At 53.2% G+C, this 27,193-nt stretch overlaps 13 protein-coding genes across 13 annotated transcripts; 4 read left to right on the top strand and 9 right to left on the bottom strand.

Annotated features, from left to right (window-relative positions):
- Window positions 1-725: 725 nt before the first annotated feature.
- Window positions 726-2,361, bottom strand: PHYSODRAFT_299118 (hypothetical protein; the record flags this gene model as incomplete). Its single annotated transcript, XM_009525790.1, has 3 exons — window positions 726-1,343; window positions 1,388-1,898; window positions 2,255-2,361. The coding sequence occupies 3 exons, from the start codon at window positions 2,359-2,361 to the stop codon at window positions 726-728; spliced, it is 1,236 nt and encodes a 411-aa protein (XP_009524085.1).
- A 116-nt stretch (window positions 2,362-2,477) lies between these two features.
- On the bottom strand, window positions 2,478-2,932 carry PHYSODRAFT_262900 (hypothetical protein; the record flags this gene model as incomplete). The annotated part of the gene is made up of 2 exons (XM_009525789.1): window positions 2,478-2,732; window positions 2,876-2,932. The coding sequence occupies 2 exons, from the start codon at window positions 2,930-2,932 to the stop codon at window positions 2,478-2,480; spliced, it is 312 nt and encodes a 103-aa protein (XP_009524084.1).
- Window positions 2,933-4,981: 2,049 nt separating this feature from the next.
- PHYSODRAFT_299117 (hypothetical protein) lies at window positions 4,982-5,718 on the bottom strand (the record flags this gene model as incomplete). The annotated part of the gene is made up of 2 exons (XM_009525788.1): window positions 4,982-5,173; window positions 5,203-5,718. The coding sequence occupies 2 exons, from the start codon at window positions 5,716-5,718 to the stop codon at window positions 4,982-4,984; spliced, it is 708 nt and encodes a 235-aa protein (XP_009524083.1).
- Window positions 5,719-6,885: 1,167 nt separating this feature from the next.
- PHYSODRAFT_285590 (hypothetical protein) lies at window positions 6,886-7,917 on the bottom strand. Its single transcript, XM_009525787.1, has 3 exons — window positions 7,884-7,917; window positions 7,493-7,555; window positions 6,886-7,240 (listed from the first exon to the last, which is right to left on the bottom strand). The coding sequence occupies exons 2-3, from the start codon at window positions 7,553-7,555 to the stop codon at window positions 7,064-7,066; spliced, it is 240 nt and encodes a 79-aa protein (XP_009524082.1). The 5' UTR covers window positions 7,884-7,917; the 3' UTR covers window positions 6,886-7,063.
- Window positions 7,918-11,355: 3,438 nt separating this feature from the next.
- On the top strand, window positions 11,356-12,367 carry PHYSODRAFT_329324 (hypothetical protein; the record flags this gene model as incomplete). The annotated part of the gene is made up of 4 exons (XM_009525786.1): window positions 11,356-11,427; window positions 11,501-11,704; window positions 11,790-12,059; window positions 12,128-12,367. 4 exons carry the CDS (start codon window positions 11,356-11,358, stop codon window positions 12,365-12,367), a joined length of 786 nt encoding a protein of 261 aa, XP_009524081.1.
- Window positions 12,368-12,880: 513 nt separating this feature from the next.
- PHYSODRAFT_262909 (hypothetical protein) lies at window positions 12,881-16,737 on the bottom strand (the record flags this gene model as incomplete). Its single annotated transcript, XM_009525785.1, has 3 exons — window positions 12,881-16,211; window positions 16,455-16,636; window positions 16,735-16,737. 3 exons carry the CDS (start codon window positions 16,735-16,737, stop codon window positions 12,881-12,883), a joined length of 3,516 nt encoding a protein of 1,171 aa, XP_009524080.1.
- A 248-nt stretch (window positions 16,738-16,985) lies between these two features.
- PHYSODRAFT_262892 (hypothetical protein) lies at window positions 16,986-18,001 on the top strand (the record flags this gene model as incomplete). The annotated part of the gene is made up of 4 exons (XM_009525784.1): window positions 16,986-17,060; window positions 17,137-17,340; window positions 17,416-17,691; window positions 17,759-18,001. The coding sequence occupies 4 exons, from the start codon at window positions 16,986-16,988 to the stop codon at window positions 17,999-18,001; spliced, it is 798 nt and encodes a 265-aa protein (XP_009524079.1).
- A 494-nt stretch (window positions 18,002-18,495) lies between these two features.
- On the top strand, window positions 18,496-19,431 carry PHYSODRAFT_495229 (glycoside hydrolase family 17-like protein; the record flags this gene model as incomplete). Its single annotated transcript, XM_009525783.1, has 1 exon — window positions 18,496-19,431. One exon carries the CDS (start codon window positions 18,496-18,498, stop codon window positions 19,429-19,431), a length of 936 nt encoding a protein of 311 aa, XP_009524078.1.
- Window positions 19,432-19,772: 341 nt separating this feature from the next.
- PHYSODRAFT_496985 (dynein) lies at window positions 19,773-21,557 on the top strand (the record flags this gene model as incomplete). Its single annotated transcript, XM_009525782.1, has 8 exons — window positions 19,773-19,995; window positions 20,071-20,165; window positions 20,239-20,415; window positions 20,491-20,541; window positions 20,617-20,682; window positions 20,750-20,816; window positions 20,892-21,433; window positions 21,504-21,557. 8 exons carry the CDS (start codon window positions 19,773-19,775, stop codon window positions 21,555-21,557), a joined length of 1,275 nt encoding a protein of 424 aa, XP_009524077.1.
- A 232-nt stretch (window positions 21,558-21,789) lies between these two features.
- On the bottom strand, window positions 21,790-23,169 carry PHYSODRAFT_488741 (hypothetical protein; the record flags this gene model as incomplete). The annotated part of the gene is made up of 2 exons (XM_009525781.1): window positions 21,790-22,110; window positions 22,219-23,169. 2 exons carry the CDS (start codon window positions 23,167-23,169, stop codon window positions 21,790-21,792), a joined length of 1,272 nt encoding a protein of 423 aa, XP_009524076.1.
- An 80-nt stretch (window positions 23,170-23,249) lies between these two features.
- On the bottom strand, window positions 23,250-23,881 carry PHYSODRAFT_491451 (hypothetical protein; the record flags this gene model as incomplete). Its single annotated transcript, XM_009525780.1, has 4 exons — window positions 23,250-23,291; window positions 23,363-23,488; window positions 23,566-23,632; window positions 23,700-23,881. The coding sequence occupies 4 exons, from the start codon at window positions 23,879-23,881 to the stop codon at window positions 23,250-23,252; spliced, it is 417 nt and encodes a 138-aa protein (XP_009524075.1).
- A 406-nt stretch (window positions 23,882-24,287) lies between these two features.
- PHYSODRAFT_491045 (hypothetical protein) lies at window positions 24,288-26,233 on the bottom strand (the record flags this gene model as incomplete). Its single annotated transcript, XM_009525779.1, has 2 exons — window positions 24,288-25,713; window positions 25,779-26,233. The coding sequence occupies 2 exons, from the start codon at window positions 26,231-26,233 to the stop codon at window positions 24,288-24,290; spliced, it is 1,881 nt and encodes a 626-aa protein (XP_009524074.1).
- A 549-nt stretch (window positions 26,234-26,782) lies between these two features.
- On the bottom strand, window positions 26,783-27,133 carry PHYSODRAFT_465997 (hypothetical protein; the record flags this gene model as incomplete). Its single annotated transcript, XM_009525778.1, has 2 exons — window positions 26,783-26,878; window positions 26,915-27,133. Coding segments are annotated over 2 exons (315 nt in total), but the record flags the coding sequence as incomplete, so codon positions are not given.
- Between the last annotated feature and the right edge of the window lie 60 nt (window positions 27,134-27,193).

Below are 27,193 nucleotides of genomic sequence, written 5' to 3'. Positions count from 1 at the left end.
GTCCTCCCAGCCTCAAGCAACGCCCCTTGTTCGTCACGAATGTATTCCCAGTTACAGGTAACGTTCAGCAAACATCGAAATCGCATTTAGGAGAGGCTTCGAAAACTTCTAAAGGAGCGAAAAACTTTTGGAAGTGTAAAGTAAACAAGACTGCTGGCTGGAACATCCTTTCGTACTAGAAAAACTCTCTCGGCACATTACCTGCCAGATACTGCGGCTGCTTCGCAGCCGCAGTATCTGGCAGGTTAAGTAGTAGTTGGCATCAACTAACAGTGCTTCTTGACTCAATTTTGTGCTAAGCTTACATCAATATTTGTGCTGCAAAACCGCTATCCACGGGCATCTTCTGCGCCTGTTTCGCAACCGCAGCATCTGCCTGCCTTCGACTGCTAGAACCGTTCATGACAGGCTTCTCGAAAGCTGCAGCTGTGGCTTTACTTCCAACCCTTCCACAGGCAGTTCACCAACTATTGCACCAGCCACCGAAGAATATACAACAAGCTGTATTCGAACAGCAACTACATATTGGTACACACGTCCACTTTTCGTAGAGAGTTTACATTGTGTCACATCGGCACCACTGAGGGCTGCATTTGAACTTGTTTTATCTGCCTGACAATAACCATGCAGAGCTTGCACGTCTAGTATTAAAAGAATACGAAGTAGAAAAATGGTTTTCCCAGCCAATGCGCAGCAACCTTGTATTTACCATCACACTACACTACCTAATCAAATTCTTTTTTTATCTTCTTCGCCTGGTAGTTGATTTGATTGTCGGTCAGTTCAGATTCCTTGTATACTGCTCGAAACTCTGCTACAAGAACTTTAGGTGCTGTGTCGGGCTCTCTCGAGAGCAACTGTTCAAGAAAGCTGATTTGATCTTTGGTAATTCTTGCTTTTTGGCCTTCTCCATGCTGCGTACACTGTCTTTTCGATTTGGTGATCTCTTGACGAATCTCATTTTCACTGGGTAGGTCAAACCGATCCGGATAACGTAGCCGCAAAACTTCAAGCATGCCACCTGGACCTTTCCTCTCTGCGCTAGATACTTTGCCACGACAGAAAAGTTCTTGAATTTCAGCGCGAAAGGGTCCTATGTACTTTGCACCGTACATGCTTCCTTTTTGCGGGCGCACGGCCCATCCTGCTGGAAACTCGTGGGAAATATTAAATGTATCAAGCGTGGCTTTTGATAAGCTATTATAAGAGCCTGAAGCTTGTTGGACAAATAGTGTCCCAGCACGACGCATCTCCAATGCCCTTCTCAAGACACGGCATCTTTCTTTTTGACAACCGGTAGGGATGGAGGCGTTGTCTGTTTTCCTTTTCGTAACGTCCGCATTCTACGACGCAGTTGGCCCTGGGTAACAATACGAGCATCACTAACAGGTCCTTCTGTTGCATTCATCTCCACTGTTTCTCGCCGATATTCTTCTCCATCCGATTCGTCTATGTCACTTCCAAGATCAACACCAATTCGACGGCCGATTTCGTCGGCGTTATGGGGCGTGACGACGAGGTCTCCACTATATTCGTCGTCATCGATAGGAGTATCATATTCGTCTTCCGCTACTGCCTGCCGATACCCATCCTCCCCGGTATCAAAAGTGCAAGTGCGCAGCGATGGATGACAGTAAACATTTATCCCAGTACCAATTCCAGAATATTCAAATATCTTGAGAGTGAAATCCGGGCATACCCTATACCCAAAGGCACCGTTATGACTCGGATACTGCGCATTTCCAGTAAATGAGATCTCAATCTCATTTGCGCGTCCGACTACACCGCGAAGTTGTGTTTCCATCGTAGAAACTTCAGACGACAAAGCAGTTAAAACTTCTCGATTGTGGTTAACAAGCTCAACCACGGTGTTTGGCAACCCACCATACCCATCACAACTTGTGTTGGTGTAGTACAGTCATTCCCCTCTTTGACCCAATCAATCAACACTTGCATGGAGCGAGCAAAATGAGCGTCAAGTACACTTTTACCGTCCTGAGTTTCCGAATGAATTATTCGCGTCACAGAAATCCCGTGCATCAATGTATACTCACGGTATGATGCCGCTGCACACCGAGCAGTCGAAAGGCACCAGCTTCACACCCGCGTCGGCATCAACTGCCTCGTGCTACACGACATTTCGTCAAGCATTCGTGCTCAAGAACGCCATCTTTTAAAGTGAGCTACGACACGCTCTGGAAATACACCGAAGGCCCCATGTGCTGTGCCCCAGCGTCCGCGTCATGTTGCTGACATCTTGAGAGCGAAACCGGCGGCTGGTGCACCGCCGCTGCCCCAACTGGCGACAGCCATGCCTGCACCGGCCGCCAGCTCCACGAACGCTAGGTCGGAGCGCTCCATGTCTCCTCAACTTGCCCAAACCAAGGCGGAAATGCACACTCCAGTCGTGGTGTCGCCCCCACGGTCGCCGCGCGTTGATAGCGCTGATTTGTGCTCATGTTCATCCTGACGATCGATCAGTAGGAGTATAGCTTCAAGATGCCAATGATGGTCGCGAGCGTCATGGTCGAGGCCGAGAACATGGCCAGCTGCGCCAGGCACTCTTTGAACAGGACCAGCCGCGCTAGATTGACCCAGTATAGCGCGTCCTTGACCGGGTATCCGAGCCCCATCATGGGGTAGTACATGACCGTGAAGAGCAGCGCGCCGGCCAGCACGTACGGAGCCTTCACGAGGCTGAAGTTCCAGAAGAACCACACGCTGTTGTCGACCTGCGCCGTGCGTTTCCGGTAGAAGACCAACCGCTCTCATACATCAGCGGCTGCCGGCTTCTGAGGACACCAGCACGACGAACTTGGTGGACCACGTCGAGGCCGCTGTTGATGCCTTGATGCGTGTCGTACTCGGCACTTACACAGACGCGTACACTGGTGCGCCAAAACCGAGTTAGAGCGAACGTCCATGGAATCATGTTCACCTCGGACGACTCGAGGACGAGGACACTTCGCACCTTGGATCGTCGATGTCGCCATCGACGGCGACAAGTACTGCGTCAACGTGACGGAGGCCAAACGCCTGCCAATCAGCCCCGGCAACCCTCGTGGATATGTATCCATGGGGACAGCGGAATAAGCGAAGCCAGCGAGCGAAGCCCAGCGAATCGTGGCAAAGGTCAAGGGCCGGATATGACACATCGTGTCAAGCGAGGCCAAAACACGTCTTGGCAATGTAACGAACTAGCCACTGATCTTGAAGGTCCCGGTGGTTTTGACCACCGACGACGGATCGTTTGTCCAGGAGTGAGCCAACGTCTCGACCAGACACCTGTGGGTCACCAAGTACACGCGCGGAGCTGTGGTGTGGCGTGTACCGGCCCAAGCAGCACCTGGGCTTGCCGACCTGCCCAGTAACGTCAGCCCGGTCGACAGCGAGCACATTGCGTTTTCTCATAGCATTGAGCTTGTAGAGCACCTACATAACCAACTGCAACCACCACACATCAGTCAGTCAAATACCATGCAGCTACTGGGGACCTGTAAGCCATAATGAGCACCTGGCTTTCAGCTGACGCGCGAGAAGAAGACCACCTTGTAACGACAATAAGTAGCGCTTACTAGACGTAGCAGAGAGTGAATTGACATAGTAAACCATTGTCGTCGCCCTTCCTTCACCCAGCAGTCTGTGCTTGCGCGCCCTGTCTTCACAAGCGGGCACCAGTTGGCACTCGCTCTCCACGCAGCCGTCCCACCGCGGCTTGTATCTTGTAGATACTATCTTCATGGAGGTCATACCGATCTTGTAGCGGTAGATCAACTTCTTCGTCTTCTTCTTGTACCAGTTGCTCTTCTTCTTGGGCAGACACCAGTCGTCGCTAACCCTCTGTCGCCGTCTCCGTCCAGAGCCGATGGTGTCCTTGTTCCTTTCACTGATACGCCTAGAACGGCCAGCCAAAGGGGTTTGTAGTTGATTAACCGGTTTGTTCAGCTCGGGACACCACTGTAGTCCGAGGCTAATGCAGTGCCTTCTTCTTCGTGAGTGTTGCCCTGTGACACCAGCGATAACTTCTCCATAAGCGACGGCGCTCGACTTCCACACCGGAGCGGCCGCTGCCACGAACGCGTAACGCAAAGGGGGATTTTTGGGTTCCCGCGGAGGGTAACCCTCGAGTAACCCTGGCGTACCCCTCGCTGTCGAGTATTCCCGTTACAACGTGGCGATAACTCGACAAAGCCTGACTATGTACAAGTTGCCTTCAACAGGAACAGCATCTTGTTGTCTTTGTGGCCCAGCCTTCTGCGATGCTAGGATGTTGTTGAGCGTGCAAACAGCATTGTACCGCGAAGAACTAACCTTCTTCTATATATATGAACATTTTGGAAGTATGGTTTTGGCATTAACACCTTGAAATCGAGCACTGAATCTGGCGTATGTTTTTCATCAAGCTGGCATAGGTCAGAACGGCGCGAATCGATTCCAAGCTAAATGGCGATGTTACAGACTTATTCACTCCTTCTCCAGGTTTATAAGCATGCGTATGCACCTACCTATAAAGCCAAATAGGCTGTGCATCGATACTCGGCTCAGGGGCGACCTCCGAAATCTTGTCTGATCGCGAGAGATGGCCCGTGTTAAAACTAATTTTTACGCGCCTACTAGTAGGTTTTTTGCACTCATGCTACTGATATGCTTTCGACCTGGGAGAAGAGATTAAGCCCTCGCTTCCCTGATCTACTCCGTTGACGCCCGCGTCGCCATTGTCCTCGTCCTCGCTTTCGTCTCCTAGCTTATAAAATATGTTGGCCTTGACATCCTTACCGCCAGCATTACATTAGATAAGCACGAACATTTCTACACGCCTCGCATCCAAACGGTTCCGCCGCTTGGTGTGTATGAAGCCGTGGGTACTCAACGATCGTTTGCGGGTAGTCGATGATGTTGAAATCGCGAAAATCCATGCAGCTAACAAGGCGAGGAGCGGATAGTAGCGCTCCTTGTCGGGCGCTCCGCCGATCTTTTTCACTCACCACGTCATTGGAGAGACTTCTCCGCCTGCCTTCCTCGTCTCGGCGGACCAGCGGCATTTCTTCAGATATAACTCGTCAACCTCAGCAGCAATTTGCTGTTTTTCAGCTACCGTCTCCACGGTACCAATCCTTTCAGCCAGTTTCTTGATGGACTTGGCAGTCTTCGTCAAATCGTTGTCGACGAAGACCTAAGTGGATTTGGTTTGATCCAGCAAACCGGGATGCCGATCGTGTCGGTGTGCACAAAAAACCATTTGTCCTGGAGGGACACCAATATGCTGGCCTGGACGGCCATGAGGATGCCTGAAATGTGCTCTGTGCACACGGAGCTTCGTTGAAGTTGGATGAACTGCCAATAGACCATCAATATGCAGCATGTGGCCAGCTCGAGCATCGCAACGGTCTCCACAATCGGCTCAAGGAGGGGTTCAATGAGCTTGATACGCTTCCAGAAGCCCTTTTTCTGCCATGATGGCTCGGACTTCGGCAAGAACAGTGCGCCGGTGCCCGAACCTCCGCTGGATAAACTTTGACTGACGAAATAACTTGCCAATGGCCCGGCAGTTGTCCAGTATACTTGTGATGCGCTCGATCCTCGAGTATCACCTCGTTGGAACGGGCAAACGCAGTGCTCATCACTGTTCTTCATCACCTTTTTGTAGCCTCCGAAATCTTGCGAGAAGCTGCAGATGAACTTCACCAAGGTGACGGACCGTGACAACGCGGACGCCATCCATGGGATTGGCAGCACCCCCTCCAATATATGATTGAGTGCACGGCTACTGAACCCATTGCAGAAGATTGGACGTGTTGCCTCCAGGATTTCCCAGGCCTTTGCATCACCGGGGCGTTGTCGGTCGTCACAGACACCACAATGTGATGACCTGCGGCTTCGTTGATCTCGTCAATCATATCACCGATCTCGCTCGCCACGTACTCAGCCGTTTGCTTATCTTCGTCATTAGTGCACCAAAGTAGAGGTCACATCAACGGCAACACTGCGACATAGTTGATCACCTTCTCTTCACTAACGCTCGTCCATCCGTCCGAAATCAAACCCAATGCTGGCCCATCATGCAGCCGGGCGATCAACTCTGCTTTCTCACGATCATACTCCTGGGTGAGGAGGCGCCCAGCAAGTGCTTTCCGATTCGGCAAGTATTTCTCCATATCTGGCTGCAGAACCGTGAGCGCTCGGCACCTACGAGGCCCTTCGATGGCGCGAAACGGCAACCGTGCAGCGTAGAAGCCCCTTGCAACATCCGCTTGGAACCACTCCTTGTCACTTGCTGACGCCGCTCGAAAATGGCGCCGTTGCCTGAGACTGCGACAGCACCATCTCCGTCATGGCCTAATCTTGTGTCGCAGCGGGAGAATGATGGTTGGCCGGTTTCTTCCGCTTTTGACGCTTGTGCTTGGGTTTCGTAGCGGGATCTCCATAGCGACTCCACCCCATTCGCTCAGCGTCCCACAGCTGAGGACACATTGACAGGTGTCGGAGCAAGTTGCGGCTTGGCTGGCACTTGTGCAGCATGGCGGAGCAGTACCGGCAGATCACGTCAGGGTAGTTGCCCTGCGACGCGGCGCCCCAACGAGGTACATCGCGCGCGGTGTCTGGACGAAATAGTTTGAAAAGCACGAGAAGCGTGTATCCAGTGAAGCCATGGAATGCTGTTGTCACTAATTCCATGCGAGCTTTCGGTTATTTTTACATCAATCTCGTTTAAGTGTACCCTCCTCGTTTTACCTTGCATTTTTGCATTTACGGTGCATTAATGGTATCAGTACCATACTTGCTCAAAAACAATCAATGCCAGGATTGCATTTGCCCATCCTTATTGTCGAGATATGCCAGGATTTCATTTGCTCATCTTTATTGTCGAATCCTGGACGGGTTGGGGTGACGCCCTCCCGGGGAGCGGCGAAGCGTCGTCGTTCTCGGGGGCGCTAGTGCGGCTCCGCCGCGGCGCCCTCAGTCTTTCACGGACAAGGATGTGAGGCAAGTGTCTCTGGGCTGAGATCTCGACGCGGGTACGACTCGTGGCGGCGGGAGCGGACGAACCAAGCGCGCTCAGTGCTCAGCCACCGACTTCCCGTGGGCTGGTGACTACGGCACCGCCCAGGAAGCTGATTCGGCGGCGAGGCGCGAGCGTCCGCGAGGGGGGGGCGCTGCGGAAGTCAATCGTCAAGGGAAGGTGCTCGAGGGGATCAGCATAAGACGCAGGAACAACACAAGACTGAAGAACAAGGGCGTGCTGGCTGAGACTGTGTGGTTGGTCGGCCAAGATAGCAGTCGCCGGAGAAAGGAGTAGTGACCCGCGTACCTAGCTGAACCAAGACTACAAGACCGATGCGGGGGGGCGGAAGCAGCGGACACGCCGCCACCAAGGCTTAGCGCGTCTCCGCGAAGGGGGAGCCATTCAGTGCCGACTTATGCTGATCGTGACGGTGAAGACTGTAGGAGCTCAATTAGTGGCCGCCCACTACTAGGGGTAGTGTGTGTGGACCACGTTTGGAGAGTGTAGATCACTTATTCCCTGAGAGCATCTCCAGCGGTTGGTCTCAAACATGGTTTTATCCTAAAAGTAACGCTGTTAAGACTTGGCCGAGACTTAAGGCTTCCACCAGAAGGTCCTATTGCAGGTTTTACTTCACCGGGACCTATAGATTGGCTTTCGAGTCTTAAAATAAGACCACAATCTTAATGCCACCCATACAAAACTGAAGAGTCGCCGTATTAAGACTGAATGCAATTTTCACATGCGGGAATGGACTTATAAACTTTAGAACTCACTTTAGAACTCACCGCTGGAAGTAAGTCGGTCTGCGCGGGTCTCAACTGTAAAATTGTGGTCTCAAAGACCCTGTTACGTCTTAGGATAAGACCCACCGCTGGAGATGCTCTGAGCGTAAGGCGCACTAACGTTCACAATACAATTATCCTGGGAGGACAGCTAGAAGAGCTGTATGGACAGCCTCACACAGATTAATTTGTAGAAAAAAGTTTCTTGTACCTCAGGCAATATTTAAACAACATCTCGCCACACCATACTCACACAATCGTACACCATACCTACACAAATATAGCCATATTGACATCCCGACTGGTACCACACAAAGCCAATTGACAATGAAATGAGGACAGCGTTAGCGACAAGAGAATGCAGGATGACCAATCAGCCTACAACTACACTGTATTCCATAGTTCCTAGTTACTGACGGATAACTGAGGATGCCTTACGTCCACGCAGCTGAGCTCTTGGCCTACAAATTAAACCTGTCCGCCTGGATCTCGGGCAGCCTCGCTGGCATTAGATCATTGGCTCCATATAAAAATGGTGGTCGGCGCTGCAAACGCTTACGTCCTTAGCTCTTGGCCTACAAACTATAAAATCTGTCCGGTAGGCAGCTTCGCCGGCAGTAGATAGTTGGCTCCATATAAAAAAGGAAAATTCCGAAATATGAACTCAAAATGAATATGAACTCAAAATGAAATTTTGTGCAAAAGATGATACAAGGCTTTGTGCCAAGTGCATTTGAGACGGTTTCAAACGAAATGATGCTTAGGCGCCATTTGGAGTTATCGAGATAATCGCATTTGAAGTTGACCAATCAATTTTCGGAAATAATCGGACATCAAAATTTCGAAAGTGAAAAGCACACGTAAAAAGCGTAAAAACACTCTGATTCGCTTACTTTTAGCGCGAGCATTACGATAATATACAATACGTTAAAATTGAAAAAAATATTGAGGTCACACGCCCCAAATAAAATCGTGAATTTAGGGGGTCCGAAAATGGAGATAATTTTTCTAGACCGATGTCACTCCGCGAGTTCTTAACACTTCAAAGCATCCGATAACTTAAACGAAGCACAAGACACGCCTCTTTCGATTGATGCGGTTAAATCGCGATTCGTACTTAGGTTCGTAAGCATCTTTTCGTTTGAAACCGTCTCATTTGAAACAATTGGCGGGAACCCGGGTACCCATCGGGACCCCGGTTTCCCCAAAACTACCGGTATCCATGTATGATCAAATGTATTGGAGTGTTGTTCTATGACCTATGTTGAACGTAGCTTAAGCTCGGTAGAGAAACGGAAGGTGAATTCGTCTTTGCTCCCGTCCTGTGTCTCTCATGAAAATCCAGACTCTTGCCTGGTGCAGCGGTAGAGGGCTTTCCGGCCACATTGCTAACCTCCTGCTCACGTAAGGTGGACTTTGACATGGTAAGGTACGTTATTCAGGTCTACTCAGTACCGGTGACAGATTAGTGGGAACTCTTTCATCGAGTTTGATGGTTTAACTTGCCCCAACGGTACCAATATGGTGGCCGAAAATTAAATAAATAATTCGCGATTTGGTCGGTATCATTTGCGGAACCCGGGTTCCCGCCAATGGTTTCATTTGGCCACCAATAGCGGCCAGCACCTGAATGCCATGCACGTCGCTGAATGCACCAATTGTGTCAGTATAGCACTGGGTAAACGCGAAGGCGGTGCCGGTGTAGGCATTGCCCTCTGCTGATAGTTGTTCTGGTGGAGTACGGTCGCCTTCTGTGTCGCTTAAGCGACACTGCCCACGCTGCATAAAGCATCACCGATGGCTTGGATCAGGGGTCGGAAAAATAATAGCAAAATAATTATTATGGTATTGTCCCACTACAATTATTTATTATTGGAAGTTCATGAAACCAATACAATGTGATATTGCCCCAATAATAGCAATACAATATCAAATACTATGAATTCTGGGGTTGGGCGTTCATAAATGATGAAAATGCTATAATAAACTATTATAATCTCTATTTTTCGGCAGCCTTGGGTTGCGAGGCTTTTGTGGAGCAAGCGGTGTATACACTCAATAGCGCTTTGCCGGACATCAACACTTCCCAAAACCGTCCTGGAAACAGTACAGGGCTATTGTAATCGTCATCAGCCTCCACCTGTATTTTCTCACTGTATAGGTTGGCCTGACACCTCAGTAATAGTTCGATATCAGCCATTGGACGTTTGCGTAAAGTTCGCGTGAAGTTTGCGGCCTTCCTGTCACATTTTGGCAAAGAATAGCTCATGTCACGAATGGTACAATATACTTAAATTGTACCAATTATTATTATTGGTTGCCCTCATATTGCCGTTATTACTACTGCAGCTTTGGCCTCGCAATACAATTCCATACTGTATTGTCCGACCCCTGGCTTGGATGCCATACTCCTCATGTCGCCGCTGGAGGCAACAATGTCGTGGCCCAATGCCCTAACAAATGCTGCTGAACCTGAAATATGTGCTCTCGACACAAATCCTTCTATCACCTTTTGCACAAATTTTAATATTGAGTCACTTCCTGAAATTTCCATAAGAAAAATGATGGTAGGCGCTGCAAATGAGGGGCATAGCCCCTCATTTGCTACTTGCATGCGAACATAGTACGTAACCACTGTTTGGTACTGCTAGTGCATGTATTGATGGTTGTTGTTTTGGATTTGGCTTAGCTTTGTAGTGGCGCCAAAACACTCGACCACTCAGTAGGTGAAGTATTAGCACAAGACTTGGCTACTTCGTAGCCAAAGAAGACATCTATTAGTTTCTTGAAAGTGTACCAGTATGGAAAATATAGTTGTACTCGAGTTAGTAAAATCGAGCTATTGCCGCTTGCAAATACTTTGCCCTCTAAAATAGACCTCTAAAATAGACCACGCCTGTCTCTTAATATGAGTGGACACGAGATAGGCGAGGGCTGATTTAGCATTATGCTTTGCTGGGGGCCGCGTTTAGGCCCAGAAACTCGGTTTGGCCCGTCTAGAATGGCATTTCTGCGTTTCCAAGTCGTAGAAAAGCGCCTTGGTCGAGAAAACAGAGCCCCAAGCTCGGATCTTAGACCGTACTGGCGAGATATATAAATCAGACCTAGGTCTTAATTAAGAGCTGGCTGGATTAAAATCGAGATTATTAACGAGATAATAAGCATGCGTTGGCCAAAATATCTGCAAACGGCAATAACGTTAGATACAACCGAGCAGACTTTTTGGAATTTAAGGTAGTCCTCCCAGCCTAACGCAACGCACCCTTGTTGTCGAGATATAAAATGGGTTCAGAAAACAACGGAATAGACCGTAGTCCTTAGTTGTTATTTCATTAAATTTGAGTCAATATTATAATGAGAAAATGCACAGATGCGTGCAGAGTTTTGTACAACGCTTTTTTATACGCGCAAGGGCGTTATATTCGGTATTTTATTACCTTAAACTGGCCAATTCCCTTAAGTAGTACCCCTATTTTGGTACACTTGGCCTTCAGGGCCTAACTGCTCGACTTCGATGAATCCGTGAGGGTGTGTTCCCCTGCTCCAAGCTCCATGTTGCGCCGCGCCATGTCGACCCTCTCGAAGCCCGCCCCTCGCGCCGCTGTCTGCGTCATCGCCAACGAGGTCTTGACTGGGAAGGTGAAGCATGCGTCAGCAGCCACGCCTCGAGTGCAGACAAGACAGCGTCTAACCTCTGCTCGTGTTGCTGCAGACGCTGGACACCAACTCGCACTGGATCTCCAAGCTCATGTTCCGCCGGGGCGTCGACCTCAAGCGCGTCGTGGTGATCCCCGACGAGGAAGACGCAATCGTGTCGACGGTCAAGGAGCTGTCGCAGATGGTGGGGCCCAGCGGCTACGTCATCACCACGGGAGGCATCGGCCCCACCCACGACGACATCACATACGAGAGCGTGGTATGTTCTCCGTCTTCAGTCTAATACGGGTCTTCACAGTCACTACAAGAGTGGTTTTATTAACTCCATCCCTGTTATATTACAGGCAAAGGCATTCGGTCTTGGAGTGGAGTTCCATGAGGAGACGCTGAAAGGCCTGGAGGAGGCCATGGCGACGCGTCTGGGAGGGATGACGGAGGGGCGGAAGCGGATGGCTCTGCTACCGGCGGGCTGCAAGACGCTCACGACCGAGTTCTGGACGCCTATTGCTGTGGTGGAGAACGTGTACATCCTTCCGGGCATTCCGTCCATGGTGCGCTCGATGCTGACGGCGAACGAGGAGCACTTCGTGGGGGTGCCTATCTTCCGCGCGATCGTAAGTGGAGTTCCGAGCTGATTTGGATGGCGTGAGCTTGTTGTGCTAACTGTTGGTGGGGGCTGCAGGTCAAAACGCTGAAGCTAGAAGGCGACATCGCAGCGGAGTTGACGGCAGTGCAGAATGCTCACCCGAACATTTCTATTGGCAGCTACGTGAACCTGACCAAGGACGAGACTGGCGTGCACGACACGAGCTTCAAGACTCGCCTTACTATCGAAGGGCGCGACGAGGCTGAGGTCAAGGAGGTTAGCGACAAAATCGCCGAACTCTTTGATGGCCAGAAGGTGGATCCTTCCGAGCACTAGAATGGTGTAATTTTGTTTGCATTCCTTTCAAGGACAAGTCATAGCACTAATTGCAGAGCTCTGCACAGGTCGATTTTTTTTATCAGAGTATAAGGTTAGAAAATGTTGAAAATAATGCAAAATGCAGATCGGGAGCACTAAAGCCTACAACCCCTGGCAGTACCTGAAGAACCACCACGAAGAAGTCCGTGACGGGTTTGTGGTTGAAAACAATTGCCCACAATGCGGATGGTACTCGCCAAACGTCACGGACTGGCAGCTATGGGATGGCGTTGCCTGGGCGGAGAGAAGTGCGGGTAAGTAGAATACCTTGCTTGGCGAGTTACGTTGCCTGCGTGTCTGAAAGCGGTGAGCCAAGATTTGTGGTCAAAGTTGCCGCTGTTTTCAGACTGACTGAAAATTTCAGTTGCTAGTTTTGTACCACAACTACGTTTTAAGCTCACAATACGTGGAACGCTAAACGGAAGCAAAGTCTGTATTTGATTGACATTTCTACCTGTGCTACGCCGATCATCACGCAGAGTTAAGCATGGAGTTGAGTACGTGGTGCAGCAGCGTGTACTGCGAGTCACGGTACTCCGCCGGCACACTGTTCAATCCTGTCTGAAGCTCCTGAAGCACACTCGTCACGAAGCCAGCAATACTCTGATCGCGAATGTTCATCACCAGCAGCGACTCGCGCAGCCAGTTGAGCTTTGTCTCCAGGTCGTCAGCGAGGTCGGCACCCAATTGCTGCACCAAGCACAGGATCAGCATCTGCGAGAGCTTCGGCGGGCGACTGCTCAGGACAAGTCGGGGGTCACACTGCTGACACGTAAATGCTACCAGGTTCACGCTCTGCGCGCCCAGTGCGAACTTGAACGCCTCCTCCCAATCATTTCGTGCGAGATAGTCCAGTACCGTGCCCTTCTGAGTCTCGAACTGCAGCTCCTCGGGAGACTTCGCAGCAGGAACCAGTGCTCCATTCACGCTGCCAGCATTGACTGTTGTGCTCAGTTGCTCCACCTTCTGGGACAAGCTTTCCACCACCTTCGTCAACTGCTCTAGTTGACTCGCAACCTTCGCATTGCTAGAGTTCTGTCCACTGCCCTCAAACGCACTGCGCGTTCCCTGTACGAAGGTGTCGTTAATCTGCTCGAACATCTTCTGTGTAGCGGCCTGGAAAGACGGGATCAAAATGTCCTGGAAGCACTCACGGAACGATTCACGCACAGGCTGGCGAACATCTTCCACCACACGCTGAACCATGTCGTCAACGCCATTGGCGAGCTGGTCCGGCAGCGACGTCGCCAAGGAGTCATCCAGCTTTTGCTCCATCAACGGGATCAGCTTCTCACTAATCACATGCTGGAATCCATTCTGCACCGGCTTCATGAAGTTGTTCTCCATCGTGTGCAGCACGATGCGACCCATGGCGGGCACCAGCACGGACTGCAACTGCTTCTGGATCGACTTTTCCACCTGAGTCGATACCTGAGCCGTCAGGTGGTTGCCCAAATTGCCCATGACTACGCGCATCTGTTCCCGGAGTTCCTCGTCGCGCTGAAGCTGCGCTGCCTCCATGCGCCGAAGCGAAGCAAGGAGCGTCTGCTGATGTGTCTCACTTGCGGTGTCATCAATCGATGGGTCGTACTGCACGGAAGCTTCGTCCTGGAACGCACGAACCGAGGATGACGGAGAAGAACGATTGTAAAACCGCAGGCTAGGGAGCGAAGCATCGTCACCAGCAACAGACGAGGCGGACACTGATACAGCGTCGTCGCCGGTAGCTAGATGCAGCGAGCGGGCGCCAGCGCTCCGAGTGCTTCGCGTACTGCGAGCTCCCGGGGACGAAGGAGTCGGGGGAAGTCCATTCACACCAGAACGAAGCGGAGCGTGCTGATCGGCGTTGCTCTCTTCCTCCTCTTCCTCGTCTTCAGGTGCCTGTGCGTCAATCTCCGTCTCAGGAGCCGAAATCGCAGCGGTGGCAGCTCGTGGGGACTCGGCCGCAGTCTGGTACGACGTCTCGATGTTCTCTCCTTCCGTCGTCACAGCACCAACCGTCTGTCCAACGTTCTCACCAGCCTCAACCTCATCCTCAATGGATCCACGCGCGCCAGGGATAAAGCAGTCACTGGCCGCCACGTGATACCTCTGAATAGCTTGAGTCTGAAGGCAGTACAACTGCATGGAAAAGTTAAGTCCACCCAGAGCCGAGGCGAAGTCAGCGCCGTCACGCGCCGACTGGCTCTGTCCTGTCCGGTTCAGTAACCCCATACTGAGCACCGGGTACGCGAGCGCGAACTCGGTAACGTTGTCAAAGCGACGAGGCGTGCGCGCGTCCGAGCTGGGCGCCAAGTGGAACGCGTACACCAGCGGCTTGGCGCGGTCCGCGACAAACAAGAAGTGCGTCGTGGGGTCCAAGATGGTCTCATGGATCAGCTCCGAGTCTTCCTGCGTTTCGTCACGGATCGTCACCGTCTGGTAGCACACAGGCGTCGTGTTCTCAGTCAGCGCCGCGTTCCACAGCGATAGGCGCGTGTTGGCCTCGCCTCCGATGAAAAGTCCCGGCTGGTTGGAAAAGTTCCCACCGTAGAAGTGGAGACTGTTGACCTCCTCGCCTCTAAATGGCTCAAACCGCTGGATAAACTCCGCTGGCTGGCCTGGCAGTCGGCCCTGGACGCGGTACACCTGCACGAGGCCGTCACTGCCGGCAGTGACGACGCACTCGCCGTTGCCGGGGGAGAAGGCCATGTCGTTGATCTGGCCCGACGTCTGGCCGCAGACCACGCTCATGTCGTAGAGGTTCTCGGCTCCCGTTCCATCGGCGTCCACGTCCGTGAGGTCGGCAATAAACACCACGCTGCCGTTGGCGATGGCGATCTTGTTCGAGTCGGACGGGTGCCACTTGACGCGCTGCGCCTGCGTGGGCACGAGCTTGACGAGCTCGCGGCTCATGGGGTCATTCTGGATGGCCCAGATGGCCACGTGGTGGTCCGAGCCCGCGCTCAGCAACAGGTCCGACTTGCTGTTGAAGAAGGCGAGCTCCGAGACGGCGTGGTGCTCGTGCTTGCGCAGGAGCAGCCTGTCCACGGAGCTCTGGCTGATGACGCGGATGAGGCCGTTGCGGATCGGGTATGAGATGAAGTGCTCGTTCACCGAGATGAGGTTGCCCAGCTGCGACGCGCGCTCCGAGTTGTAGAGCGTGATGGGCATGACCTCGAGCGACCTGCTGTCCGTCTCGGCGCGCGGGCGGTAGTCCACGCTCTCGCCGCTGAGGCGCACGCCGGGCGGCGGGTGCGTGGCCGAAGCCTCCCCGGCCGCGCGGCGCGGAGAGCCCGTGAGCGAGGAGGAGGCGGACGCGCCATTGCTGCCGATAGACGCCGAGGTGGAGCTGCGCGGCGCGGCCGGGAACATGCCCCCGCCCGTGGACGAGAGGCTGGGAACCGGCTGGAACTGGGAGAAGGCAGCGCGCGGCGGCGGGAACGCGGCGTGAGGGGGTGGCGCCTGCTGCTGGAACGGCGGCAGGAGCGAGCTGGGCGGCGCCTGCATGGACATGCCCATGGGCGTGGACAAGGGCACGGGGCGCATGTGGCTGGAGGAGGACGAGGCCAGGAACTGCTGCAGGAACTGGTTCTGGCTGGCCAGCGACGACGCGGCGGGCGGCGCGGGGAACTGCATGGGCGCGGGCGGCGCTGTGGGCGCGTGCTGCTGCTGGAGGAGCTGGTGCAGCGGGTTGCTCTGCGTCACCTCGGGGGACGCGTGGTCCAGCGGCGAGAAGCGCGGAGCCGGCGGCATGGGCGCGCTGCCCGGAGGCGGCGGCGGAGGAGGCGCCAGACCGCTGCTGGCCGTGCTGCTGCTGCGGCTGTGGCCCGTGTCCCTATGTGCGCTCATGGCTTGAGACGTCGGGAGCAAGATGCGATGTGGGCGGAAGAGCAGAGGGGGGGGAAGGAGGGGCGACGATAGAGTTTGCCTCGGAATGCGGGCACGTCATCCCTCCCGCTGACTAGATTGGTAATTATTATGTGGGAAATTACGTGGGTGCACGTCTCGGTGGTCGTCTGTCAGGTGGACATGGCTACATTTCTTACACGGCTACATTTCTTACACGACGGTGCCCGGGTCAGCGATCGTGCCCTTGAACAGCTCAACGAGCTTGTCGCCGACGCTTTTCACTTCATCAGCGTCGCGGCCTTCGACAGTCAGACGCGTGTTGAAGCTCGGGTCGCGCGTGCCAGTCTTCTCCTCCGTCAGGTTCACGTAGCTGCCGATGATGACGCTCGGGTGCTGCTGTGAGGAATTGAAGTGTCGACGCAATCTCGCGGCTACTACAGCCAATCGCTACCCTTCCCCGTAAACAACGCATTTAATGCGGTTGGCTGCTTCACCATGGTCGTCCGTGCGAGATAAAACTACAAAGCTCCCGGTCCCTGTCATCGACCTGCCGCCTTCCTTCCATTAACTTAGCAATGCATCTCGCCAAGCCGCCAGTAACTTCAAGAAGAAGCATAGTAAATCCAAGTGTTGTTTTGTGCCAATATTGGCGAATCACACCTCACTCTCGATTCTACTGCGTATGTGGCGTCTACACTGCATCCCTCGCCCCCCTCGCTGCGCCATACCTCTCTCCACCCGCACCATGACCTCCACTGCCCCCGCATCTGCACCGCGCGCCGCCGTCTGCGTCATCGCCAACGAAGTGCTCACTGGGAAGGTACATCCCAAACAACTGAGACCTAGAGCCGCTTGATACCCTCCCCTCCTGACACACGTGAATGCACGACGAACAGACTCTCGACACCAACTCCAACTTCATCGCCAAGCTCATGTTCCGTCGGGGTCTCGACCTCAAGCGCGTCGTGGTCATCCCCGACGAGGAAGACGCAATCATCGAGACAGTCAAGGAGCTGTCTGCGTTCGTGGGGCCAACGGGCTACGTCTTCACGACGGGAGGCATCGGCCCCACGCACGACGACATCACCTACGAGAGCATCGTGAGACTGCGGCTTCATTATGGACGCGTTAAGTCAAGTGAGAGCATGTACTAATGTTGATATGTGATGATGTAGGCGAAGGCGTTCGGTGTGGGTGTTGCGCTGCACGAGCCGACAATGGCCGCCATGAAGAAGTTTGGGGAGGAAAAGTACCCCGGCGTCCCGTTCGACGATAGTGTCAAGCGCATGGCGATTTTACCTGAAGGGTGCAAGATTTTGCACGGGTCTGGGTGGACGCCGATCGTTGTCGTGGAGAACGTGTACATTTTGCCCGGTATCCCATCCATGGTCAAGGACATGCTGACCTGCAATGAGGAGCACTTTGTCGGGGTACCGATCCACCGTGTCATTGTACGTTGGCAGTTTTATCCGCACTTATTGGAATGCCGGCACTATTATTGAAACTGAGCTGATGCAGGTGAGCACATTGGAATACGAAAGCAGCATCGCTGCACCCTACAAAGCCTTGCAAAAGGAGCACCCGAACGTTGCCCTGGGCAGCTACGTGAATTTGACCGAGGAAAAGACTGGCACGCGCGATACAAGCTTCAACACACGCCTCACTGTGGAAGGTCGGAGCGCTGAGGAGGTGAAGGAGATTGGAAACAAGCTGATCGAGTTGTTCAAGGGCAAGATCGTGGATCCCAGCACGGCCGTGTAAGCTGAGGTTTACCTTGATCACTTAGCTCTCTTAGCGCCAGGTATGATGTGACGTTGGGATCGTGCTTACCGGTATCTTCCTTTGCAGGATCATCGACCATTAGTAGCATCTGAAATACTTGTGTATGATAGGTACTACCCATTTACATCTGGACACTTTCAGTGAACGTTACCTGGTGGTCGAGTTTACTTTGGTGTTCGTTCGCTGAGTGCGCTCCATGGCAAGCGCAGGCACGGACATGACCAGATATCTCGTGACTGTGCGATCTTACGCTATTAAGGTGATCACCACTAGTGACCACGTTGCCTCCGTACTGTAGCTAAGAGCTTTTGGATCGACTGCCTTCAATGAACAAGCCCCCCAGAGTTCACTTTTCAATTCACCTCCACCGAACCTCTCCACTCCGAGTCATGGTCGCCATTGCAGCAGCCTTCGCGTTCGCTGCAGTTTCCATGGTGGCAATCGCCCCCTTCTCCGCCGCTGCCTACAACAACATGGCCACAACCTACAGTCCGATGCACTCGCAGGACTACCCCTTGGGAAGTGAGGTGCTGAACGCGACTAAGCTGGCGGCATCGATCGACACGGACCTAGCCATGGTCTCTCGCTACTTCACGGACGCGCGCACCTACTACTCACAGTACTACGGTGTCCCCGTGGCGAAGTATGCAGCCAAGAACAACGTCAAGCTGCACCTGGGCGTGTTCATGACGACTGAGTCCTGGCAGTCGGCTGAAATCGACAACGCTGTTGCCGCCGTGAAGAACTACCCGGGCACGGTGAAGACAATCCTCGTGGGCAATGAGAACCTGGCGACCGGTACGAAAGCGGCCGATATCCTCAAGATCGTTTCCACCATCAAGACGCGCTTGGGTGGCAAGCTTGCGGCTACCATCAAGTTTGGCACGGTGCAGCGCATCGCCGAGTACTTGGACTCTGCCTACGACACGGAGACTGCTAGCTTGGCAGCCAACTTGGACAGTCTGGGTGTGAACATCTACCCGTTCTTCGACAGCGGCTACAATGCCAATAGCCCGGTCGCGATCTTGGACTCGGCCTGGAACGCCATGGCCAAGAAGTTTTCCTCAAAGAAGATGGTACTTTACGAAACGGGCTTCCCTACGGCTGGCGCTGCTTCGACTCTTTCCGGTGTGACGCCGTCACTGTCCGAGTCGATCAAGTACTACAAAGCTGTGGCCAACTGGGTGCCCAAGACCGCTACCAGTGTCAGCTCTGCCCCTCTCAAGTTCTGGTTCTCGTTCTTCGACCGTCGGGCCGACGACAACTCCATGGGTACGGTGGAGCTGGAGAAGCACTTCGGACTGTTCACTTCCAGCCGCCTGAAGAAATGCAAAGACTCGGACTACCCGCGCGTGTTGGCGAGCTCGACCAAGTCGGCTACGCAGCAGAGTTTCCTCCGTGGACTGTAGTCTGACTACGCTGTAGTCGATATAGCAGCCACATCCACTGCTGCTATACTTTCTTTCCTGCATCAACATCCAACCTCGACGGATGGATACACTGTTCATACACGCACTAGACTGTACGAGTTTAGCTGTAGGCATCATGTAACCCTCTGATAATGACGACTTACCAGAATTCGTTTGTCTTCAATCGTACATTGTGCCTCCGCTCTGTGGGATCTCATACATGTAGTTAGGCACCGATACAACTTCAAAGTCTACACAAATCGTACACAACATCTTGCAGTGACCATCACTCCGGAAGACGCGCACGAACTATGACGTCGGGGGAGGATCTGTGGCAGCAGATGCTGCGCGACTGCTCCGTGCGCTCCAAGCTGCCGGCCGCCAACCTGCTGGTGGTGGGCGACGCGGAGAGCGGCAAGTCGGCGCTGCTGGCGCGGCTGGACGAGGCCAAGCTCGCGCCCTCGGAGGCCGCGGACGAGGCGCACGCCGTGGACACGCTGCTGGCCTTCAAGACGCTGGACGTGCTGGACCCGCGGGCCAAGGAGAGCGGCGGCGATGCCTCCGGTACTGCAACTACGAATTAAAATACGGGCTAGAGGGGTAAAACGTAGGTTCTTAACCCCTTTTAATGCCGTTTAGAGGACGTGATGGCGCAGATCGGCACGTGGAGTCTGAACGACTTGAACCTCAAGGACCTCATCAAGATCGCGGTCAAGCCCCGGACGCTGCAGAAGGTGAGGAAGGTGGAGGAGGCACTATTCTACTGAAGGGAGGGGGTACTAATTAATTTGATTTGGGCTTTGGTAGACGGTGGTGGCCATTGTGCTGGATCTGTCGCGGCCCTGGACGATCAAGAGCTCGTTGGAGCAGTGGCTCTCGGCGCTGGAAGGCCAGTTGCTGGAGCAGATCAACCAACTGGCGCCTGAGGCGAGGAACGAGCTGTACGCAGCTATCAAGCAGCACATTCTGGCGTATGAAGACCCGGTACGATGGACGCAAAAACGTTTTTGTTGCAAGGGGGAGAGCTGGGCTGACGTGTATTTTGCTTTATCTGAGTAGACTGTCGATCATTCTGCGCCGACGCCGATGGACACGTCCACGAATGAATTTGTACGAGGATTTTATTGTTTTCGGGATTGAGTTGACGATGCTGACATGTCTTGTTTTATGCTGGCGTATCCATAGATGGAGGAAGGTGTGCTGTCGAAGAATCTGGGTGTGCCGTTGGTGCTTGTTGTGGCCAAAGCTGATGTACGTGTTTAATGTGAGGAGCGATTGAAAGGGTAGAGTCTGACTGTGAGCGTTGTGTCGTTCTTAGTTGCGACCAGAAAACTCGGTGAAGATGGACTACATTGAGTACACACTTCGCCAGTTCGCTATTCGATGTAAGGCTGACGTTTCATTTTGTATTGAGTGCTTCTTTTAACTCTGTCACTGTCCTGTGTTGGCACGGCTGGCAGACGGTGCCTCGGTGGTGTTCACGTCTGCAAAAACTGGATCCAACGTGGACACACTCCGCAAGTATATTCTTCACCGTGCGTATCCGTCCCAATTCAAGTTCACGGAGCCACCGCAACTGGTTGACCACAACAGCCTTTTCATCCCGTCCGGCTATGACTCCTTTGAATTGGTGAACCAGAGCCTTGTTGGCTCACAAGCTCGTTGGCCGACTGATAAGCCGTTTGAGAAAATCGTGCCTGCTCCGACTGAAGACGCCGAAGATGCTACTGCGTTGCTTGCGTCTGACATCCGTGTCGATGGCCACGAACAATGGCTGGAGAAGTTGGAGAAAGCAGCCGGTGCAGGTCTGGAGGAGCTGCAAAAGCAGAGCATTGAGGCGAGCAAAAAGGCGGAGCAGGCAGCAGTGGCCCGCCGGGCGGCAGCTGATCGCCGCAAGCGCGAGGAGAAGGATGTGAGCTCGAAGCATTTGCAGAACTTCTTCAACAATCTGCTTAGTCGCCCGGAGAAAACCAGGTCTTCGAGATCGATGAGTGACAAAAAGGTAAGTTTGTCGTTGTCAATATTGTGGTGCACTGAACTAACAGACTATTATTCGCGGCTGTTACCCGTAGAAGGAAAAGAGCGACAAATTGTTGGGCGAAGAAGCGAAGCGTGCTGGGGTCTAAGGACAATTCGGTGTGTGTAAAAGGTGATCTTTCAAATTCCAACAGGGGGCGCGATACTAGTGCCTTCGGTATGCCGAAACGATGAAGCCGCTTTCAAAATCTTGCTTTGGTTAATATTTCATTCATACTTCTGGAGTTCTGCAACTTCCACTTTGATTTCAGAAAACATTGCAACAGCAATCCGCACGCTGCGCCCAAACGTGCAAGAGCCATCGATAAAGCGCTAGCTCAACTAGGAGTTCCCGCTCCGATTTCCACTGCGGTTGACACTATGAAGTGATTCTCGGTTGCGTGTGCTTGCTCGTGAGTCAGGTCGAGCAGGTGCTTGCGTGAATAGCACCGAGTTGATACTGTTGATGGGTGTTGGAGAATTCAGTGCCATGTGAATAGATTGCCGCCGCTCCTGAACGCGAGACAAACGGCCTTGTGTGGCTTTGAGCGTTTCTACCAAGCGCAAGATTTCATCAAGGTTGATGTTCATCGTGTCCAGCTCGCTGTTGACAGCGATGCCGTCTTCCGTTTGGAACGAGTTACCTCGAACAAGTCGGAAAGGCTTGCTACCGGACCCCGAAGAAGACATGGGGGCGGCAGGGTGCTTTTCCTCTGAGGCCCCATGAACGAAAGGCTGGTTGTTCTTGCCACCCGAACCAGGCACCTCAACGATACTGCTGACATCGACAGCGTGTGCGTTGTCGAGGACTTTGACGTTGTATAGACGCTCTTTGAGTCGGGTATCCAGACGGCGCTTCTCTGCTTCGGCGAAAAGCCGATCATGAATATGGGGATACGCCTCGAAGATTTCTTCGGCATCGTTTCTATCCAAAGATTTGAGCTCGCAGAAGGTGCCTGCGATCACGGTGCAGGAGCGCGTCATATGCCGCAGCAACCCGATTTCTCCGAAGAAGCTTCCGGCCTTGAGCACCGCCAGGAGCCCCTCGTTATCCGGCGAGATAACTTTGACTTTGCCTCGACTGATGATGACCATCGAGTTGGCCGGGTCGCCTTTGTGGAAAACCACGTCGCCACGCATGCAAAGTTGCGTCTTGAGCCTCATGACACACGCGGCGAGGCAGGAATCCGAACAACCCTGAAACAGCGGCACTGTGGCGATGAGGTTTCTGTGGATGTAGAGCGCGATCTCAGCGCGCAACGCGGGCGACAGGTCTTCATCCTCGTAAATGGCTTTCTCATACCGGTCAGAGGTGTTTTTCATTCGCCAGAGGGTCTCGTAGTAGTTCTTGGTGGCCTTACGCAGCTCGCCAGGTACGTGCAGCGCCTTGAGATCACTCATGACCATCCGAACCTTTTCTTGATATTGCAGAGCGCGTGAACTCGACCCGATCACTCCAGCCGTGATGCTCGCGAGCGTTAGGCATTGGAATAAAAAGCCGACGACGCCAAGGACAGCGCTCAGAAACTGCCACTTGGGTTCGACTGTGACTGCCGAGATATTCAGTAGCAGCAACACAGCTGAATAAAGAGCTTCGTTATATGCTAGCTGGTCGTCTTCGACATCGTTGAGACCAATCATCGGTCCAGCCCAGAGACAAGCTACCCAGTGGATGAGCGAGATGTAGCATGCAAACACCTGAACGGCGTATGCGAACCGCATGTATTTCCTATATAACGAACCGATAAAGGAATGTGTGAGCTTTACTGGATAGTATATACTGTAAGAGTGAAGATAGTGACTTACTGCACGAATTTGATAAGTCGAGCAACTCGAAAGAGTTTCTGCAGAGCAAGAACACAGCAAAAATTCAGAAAAGTAGCAACCATTGAGCTTGCAAATGGCACGGACCCACCGGGACTTTCAAATACTTCACCGACGCCTTGAATGCTTTCCTTTCTACTCCAGAAAACCCAGCCGTGTTGGCACTGATAATGTATTCTACCGGAATCGAGCCGATGAGGTCGACAAAGAACCAGCTCTGTGAAGATACAGGTGCAACAATCGGGTAAGTTAACTGCATGCTGCTTGCATTTGCTTGATAATTAGATCACTTACTTGAATGTAGTGCTTGGCGACAAGGCGACTGTCCATGACGATCTCAGTGTCCTCCACGTACCCTGTTCTATATCCCAGGAAAACAAAGTCAGCCCATATTCTTGTTGGAGAAACGATTGTTTCTGTTGACTCACCTAAAGTTTAAGACCACGTCGAGAAGATAGATTGCGTCGGTGATCTTGTTGAACGCATACCAGTACCACAGCTCACTTTCCCCAAACGCGATAGTGTACGGCACCCGCCAGATGAGTAGAATCGTCGTGATAGCCAGAAGCAGGTCCCAGCAATATCGGAACATTGAGTCGGGGAGTAGCATGTACTTGTGCGTGTGATTCGAACGGGCGAGACGAATTAGGCGCTCCTGCTCTGCCACTTTGAGCGATACTCGATTCGATGCTGGCACCACCTCGGCACGAGCGCCACCCAGTGCAGCCAACCATAACCGACCTGCTTTTCCAAGGTGATACTCGCCTGGAGGGACGGTTGTCGTTACTCCATCGGCAGCGGGAGCGCTGGTAGCGCCCTTGACCAAATTCCACCCTTTACCCATGATATGGTGAACACTGCTCACTCTCGCCTTCAGCCTGATCAATGCTCAAGTGATGAGAGCGTGTCCAAAAATGCATGAGTTCGCCAAGAGGCTATTTTCAATACCGCCTGCATTCAAAAACCGATTTGGGAATCCCTGAAAAATATATCAATGTTATTGTTTCTCCCCAATTTTACAGGCAAGCGTGAGCGTACATCTGCTCGATCTCCTGGCTGTACTTGTTCTCAACAACCGACCGCTTCGCCTTCATGGTCGGAGTGAGCTCATTGCCATCGAGAGAGAAGTCGCGGGAGATGATGACGAACTTTTGGACGCATTGGGCCCGCGAGACGGCCTGTGCGTTGGCTCGTGCCATTCCTTCCTCGATGTATTTGCAGAACTTCTCACACACCCGCGCTTCCGGAACCGTGGTGGCGCCACTGCCAATTTCTTTCGCCACGGCTAACGCCACCTTATCAAGCTTGGCGGTGGGAGCAGCAGTGACGGGATCGGGATCCACTCGCAGAGAGCACAGGAATGTAAGAAACTTTCGCTGTTCACCGATGACCAGCACATTTGCAAGCGCCGGGAGCTCGGTCTTGAGCGCGTTCTCAATCAAGACAGGAGGGATATTCTCGCCACCCGAAGTGATGATGATCTCCTTGATCCTCCCTGTGATGGAGAGGAACCCGTCCTTGTCGATCTTGCCAACGTCACCGGAGTACAGCCAACCGTCCTCATCGAGAGTAGCCTTAGTGGCAGCTTCGTCCTTCAAGTAGCCCATGAAAATGTGGCGGCCCGTGTACTGAATTTCGCCCGTGTCCGGGTCGATGCGCGTGCGAGTCCCCTCCATCTCGGGCCCAACCGTGCCGATCTTCCACTTCCCCGGGCTGTTGATTGAATGGGGCCCTGTGCACTCGGATTGCCCAAAGAGCTCGTAAAGCGGGATGTTAAGCTTGCTGAAGTACCGAATGACGTTAGGATCAATGTGAGCAGCGCCCGTCAAGAAGATGGAGCACTCGTCCAGCCCGAGAGCATTACGCACTTTGCCCAACAGCAAGTAGTCGGCTGCCCAAAAGCTCCAGCTGGCTCCGGATGCTGCGCCAAACTGCGATTGAGTAGCGTATTCGGCGCCTTGATCCATGGCCCATGTCAACAGCGACTTCTTGAGCCCTTCCGGCGCGCCGCCAAGCTTCTCCTTCAGTGACTCCATCATTTTCTCCCAGACTCGAGGCACGCCGAAGAAAAAGTTGGGCCGAACCTCTTGCAGCGTGCCTAGCAGACCCCCTCGAAGGGCGTCGGGGCCCGCGAAGTACACTTCAGAGCCGATGGCTAGCGGCAGGTGAATGTCGAGGATTTGAGCCGCCACGTGAGAAAGAGGCAGGAAGCTCATGGACCGCTTTGCATCTACGAAATCCTTGAGCGTATTCATGGCCGCAGCCACCGTCCACGTCAAGTTGTCGTGGGAAATCATGACTGCCTTCGGGGGGCCCGTCGTACCAGACGTGTAGATCAGCGTGCAGCAGTGACCAGGTTGCTGCGCATTCATCCTTTCGTCGAGCAGGCTCGCGTCCACGTTCCCACTAAGCTCCAGGAAGTCGTCGAACGAGTACAGTAGACTGGCACTCTGTAGTTGGCTTCTTGGGGTACGTCGTCCTTGTTCCACGCGACCAAGGCCTTCAACTTCGGCAGCTGATCCAGAATTGAGAGATACTTGTCCAATTGGCCTTTGTCGGACACCACCACGACCTTGGCATCGCAGTGCGCTGAGATATACTGGCACGCTTCCGGAGTGCTGGTAACGTAGACACCGGCGATGACCGCTCCGGCCATGATGCTTCCCATGTTGGTGAAGAGCCATTCAGGGCAATTCGGGCCGAGTACATTGACAGCTTCGTGGAGCTCCACGCCTACGTGAATGAGAGCGCGCGCGAACTGGTGGCTGATGTCGTAGTACTGCTGCCAAGTGTACATTACCCACTCGCCGTTCTTCTTGGTGCTGAGAGCTCTCCCGTTCGGCGCGCGAGCTACGATGTCCTTGAAAACGTCCAGAACCGTGACGGGCTCACGCGCACCAAGATCGGCCTTGCCGGTTTCCACGCGCACCTCCGCGAGTTGATCGGTCTTCCAGACTCCCATTCTGGTATGTTGCAACCAGGAAAATTGGATAATGACGGCCTCAACTGTAAGAGTCGATGCGCTTTGATAAGTTTGGATGGAGGATACAGCTTGGATTCTTTGTCAGGGACAGAGCCATGATCAAACACGGGATCGGTTTGCTATAGAGTTTGGTACAATGCATTGTCCGTCACAACCTACATGCACATGTGTAGCCAACGAAGATGATGCCGCCGTTTACTTAGTTTATCGACGACGGCAAAAGTTCGCAATCAGCCGATTATGCAGATGTATTTCAAGTCCCGCTCGGCGAGCGATTTCAAGCCTAGTAGCTAGACGACTTACGTAGATGCAGCGCGGGTCTGCCTCCTCCCTAGTAGTAACGGACTCATCCTCTTGGCCAGCGGCCTCAGACCCACCGTGAGGACGGTTATGTGCACCGCTCCTCGAAGGGAGAGCTTCTTCCCGTCCTCGTTGTTTCTTGTTCTTTCGTCATTGCCGTACGAACTCCGCGGGAGGCGGTAAACCTTGCAGTCGCGCCATAAGCAGGGTTTGCATGTTGACGGCGGCGTTGACGTCTCTGTTCAGAAAGTTTTTCTTGCAGTTCTTGTTGGCACAACGCAATACGGAACGATCGTAGTAGAGAGGTCTTTCGTCGGCGTCCAGCTCGTCGGGGCCAGGATCGTCTGGATCGAGGAAGACGGCCATCTTCATAGGCTGGTAGCAGGCGGAGCATAGTTTGCTCGTCCTGAACTCGTGCACCTTGACCACTGTCGCTCTCTTCCTCATAGCCTTCTCGAGAGGTCTCAACGGGGGTTTTGGCCCTCCTTTGATGTTGTCGCTCTGGCTCCAGTTGCCAAATCCGACGCACACGTGCGACCCGGCCTCTGGTATCAGCCTTTTGGCGACGTCGTCTACAGCGACCCGGTGCTCTACATGCGAGAAAAATCTCCATTTCCTGAAATTGTGTGCGATGCCGAA

The sequence above is a fragment of the Phytophthora sojae genome (genome assembly GCF_000149755.1).
Source record: "Phytophthora sojae unplaced genomic scaffold PHYSOscaffold_3, whole genome shotgun sequence".
Lineage (NCBI taxonomy): Eukaryota > Oomycota > Peronosporomycetes > Peronosporales > Peronosporaceae > Phytophthora > Phytophthora sojae.
This window is presented reverse-complemented; position numbering and strand designations above follow the sequence as displayed.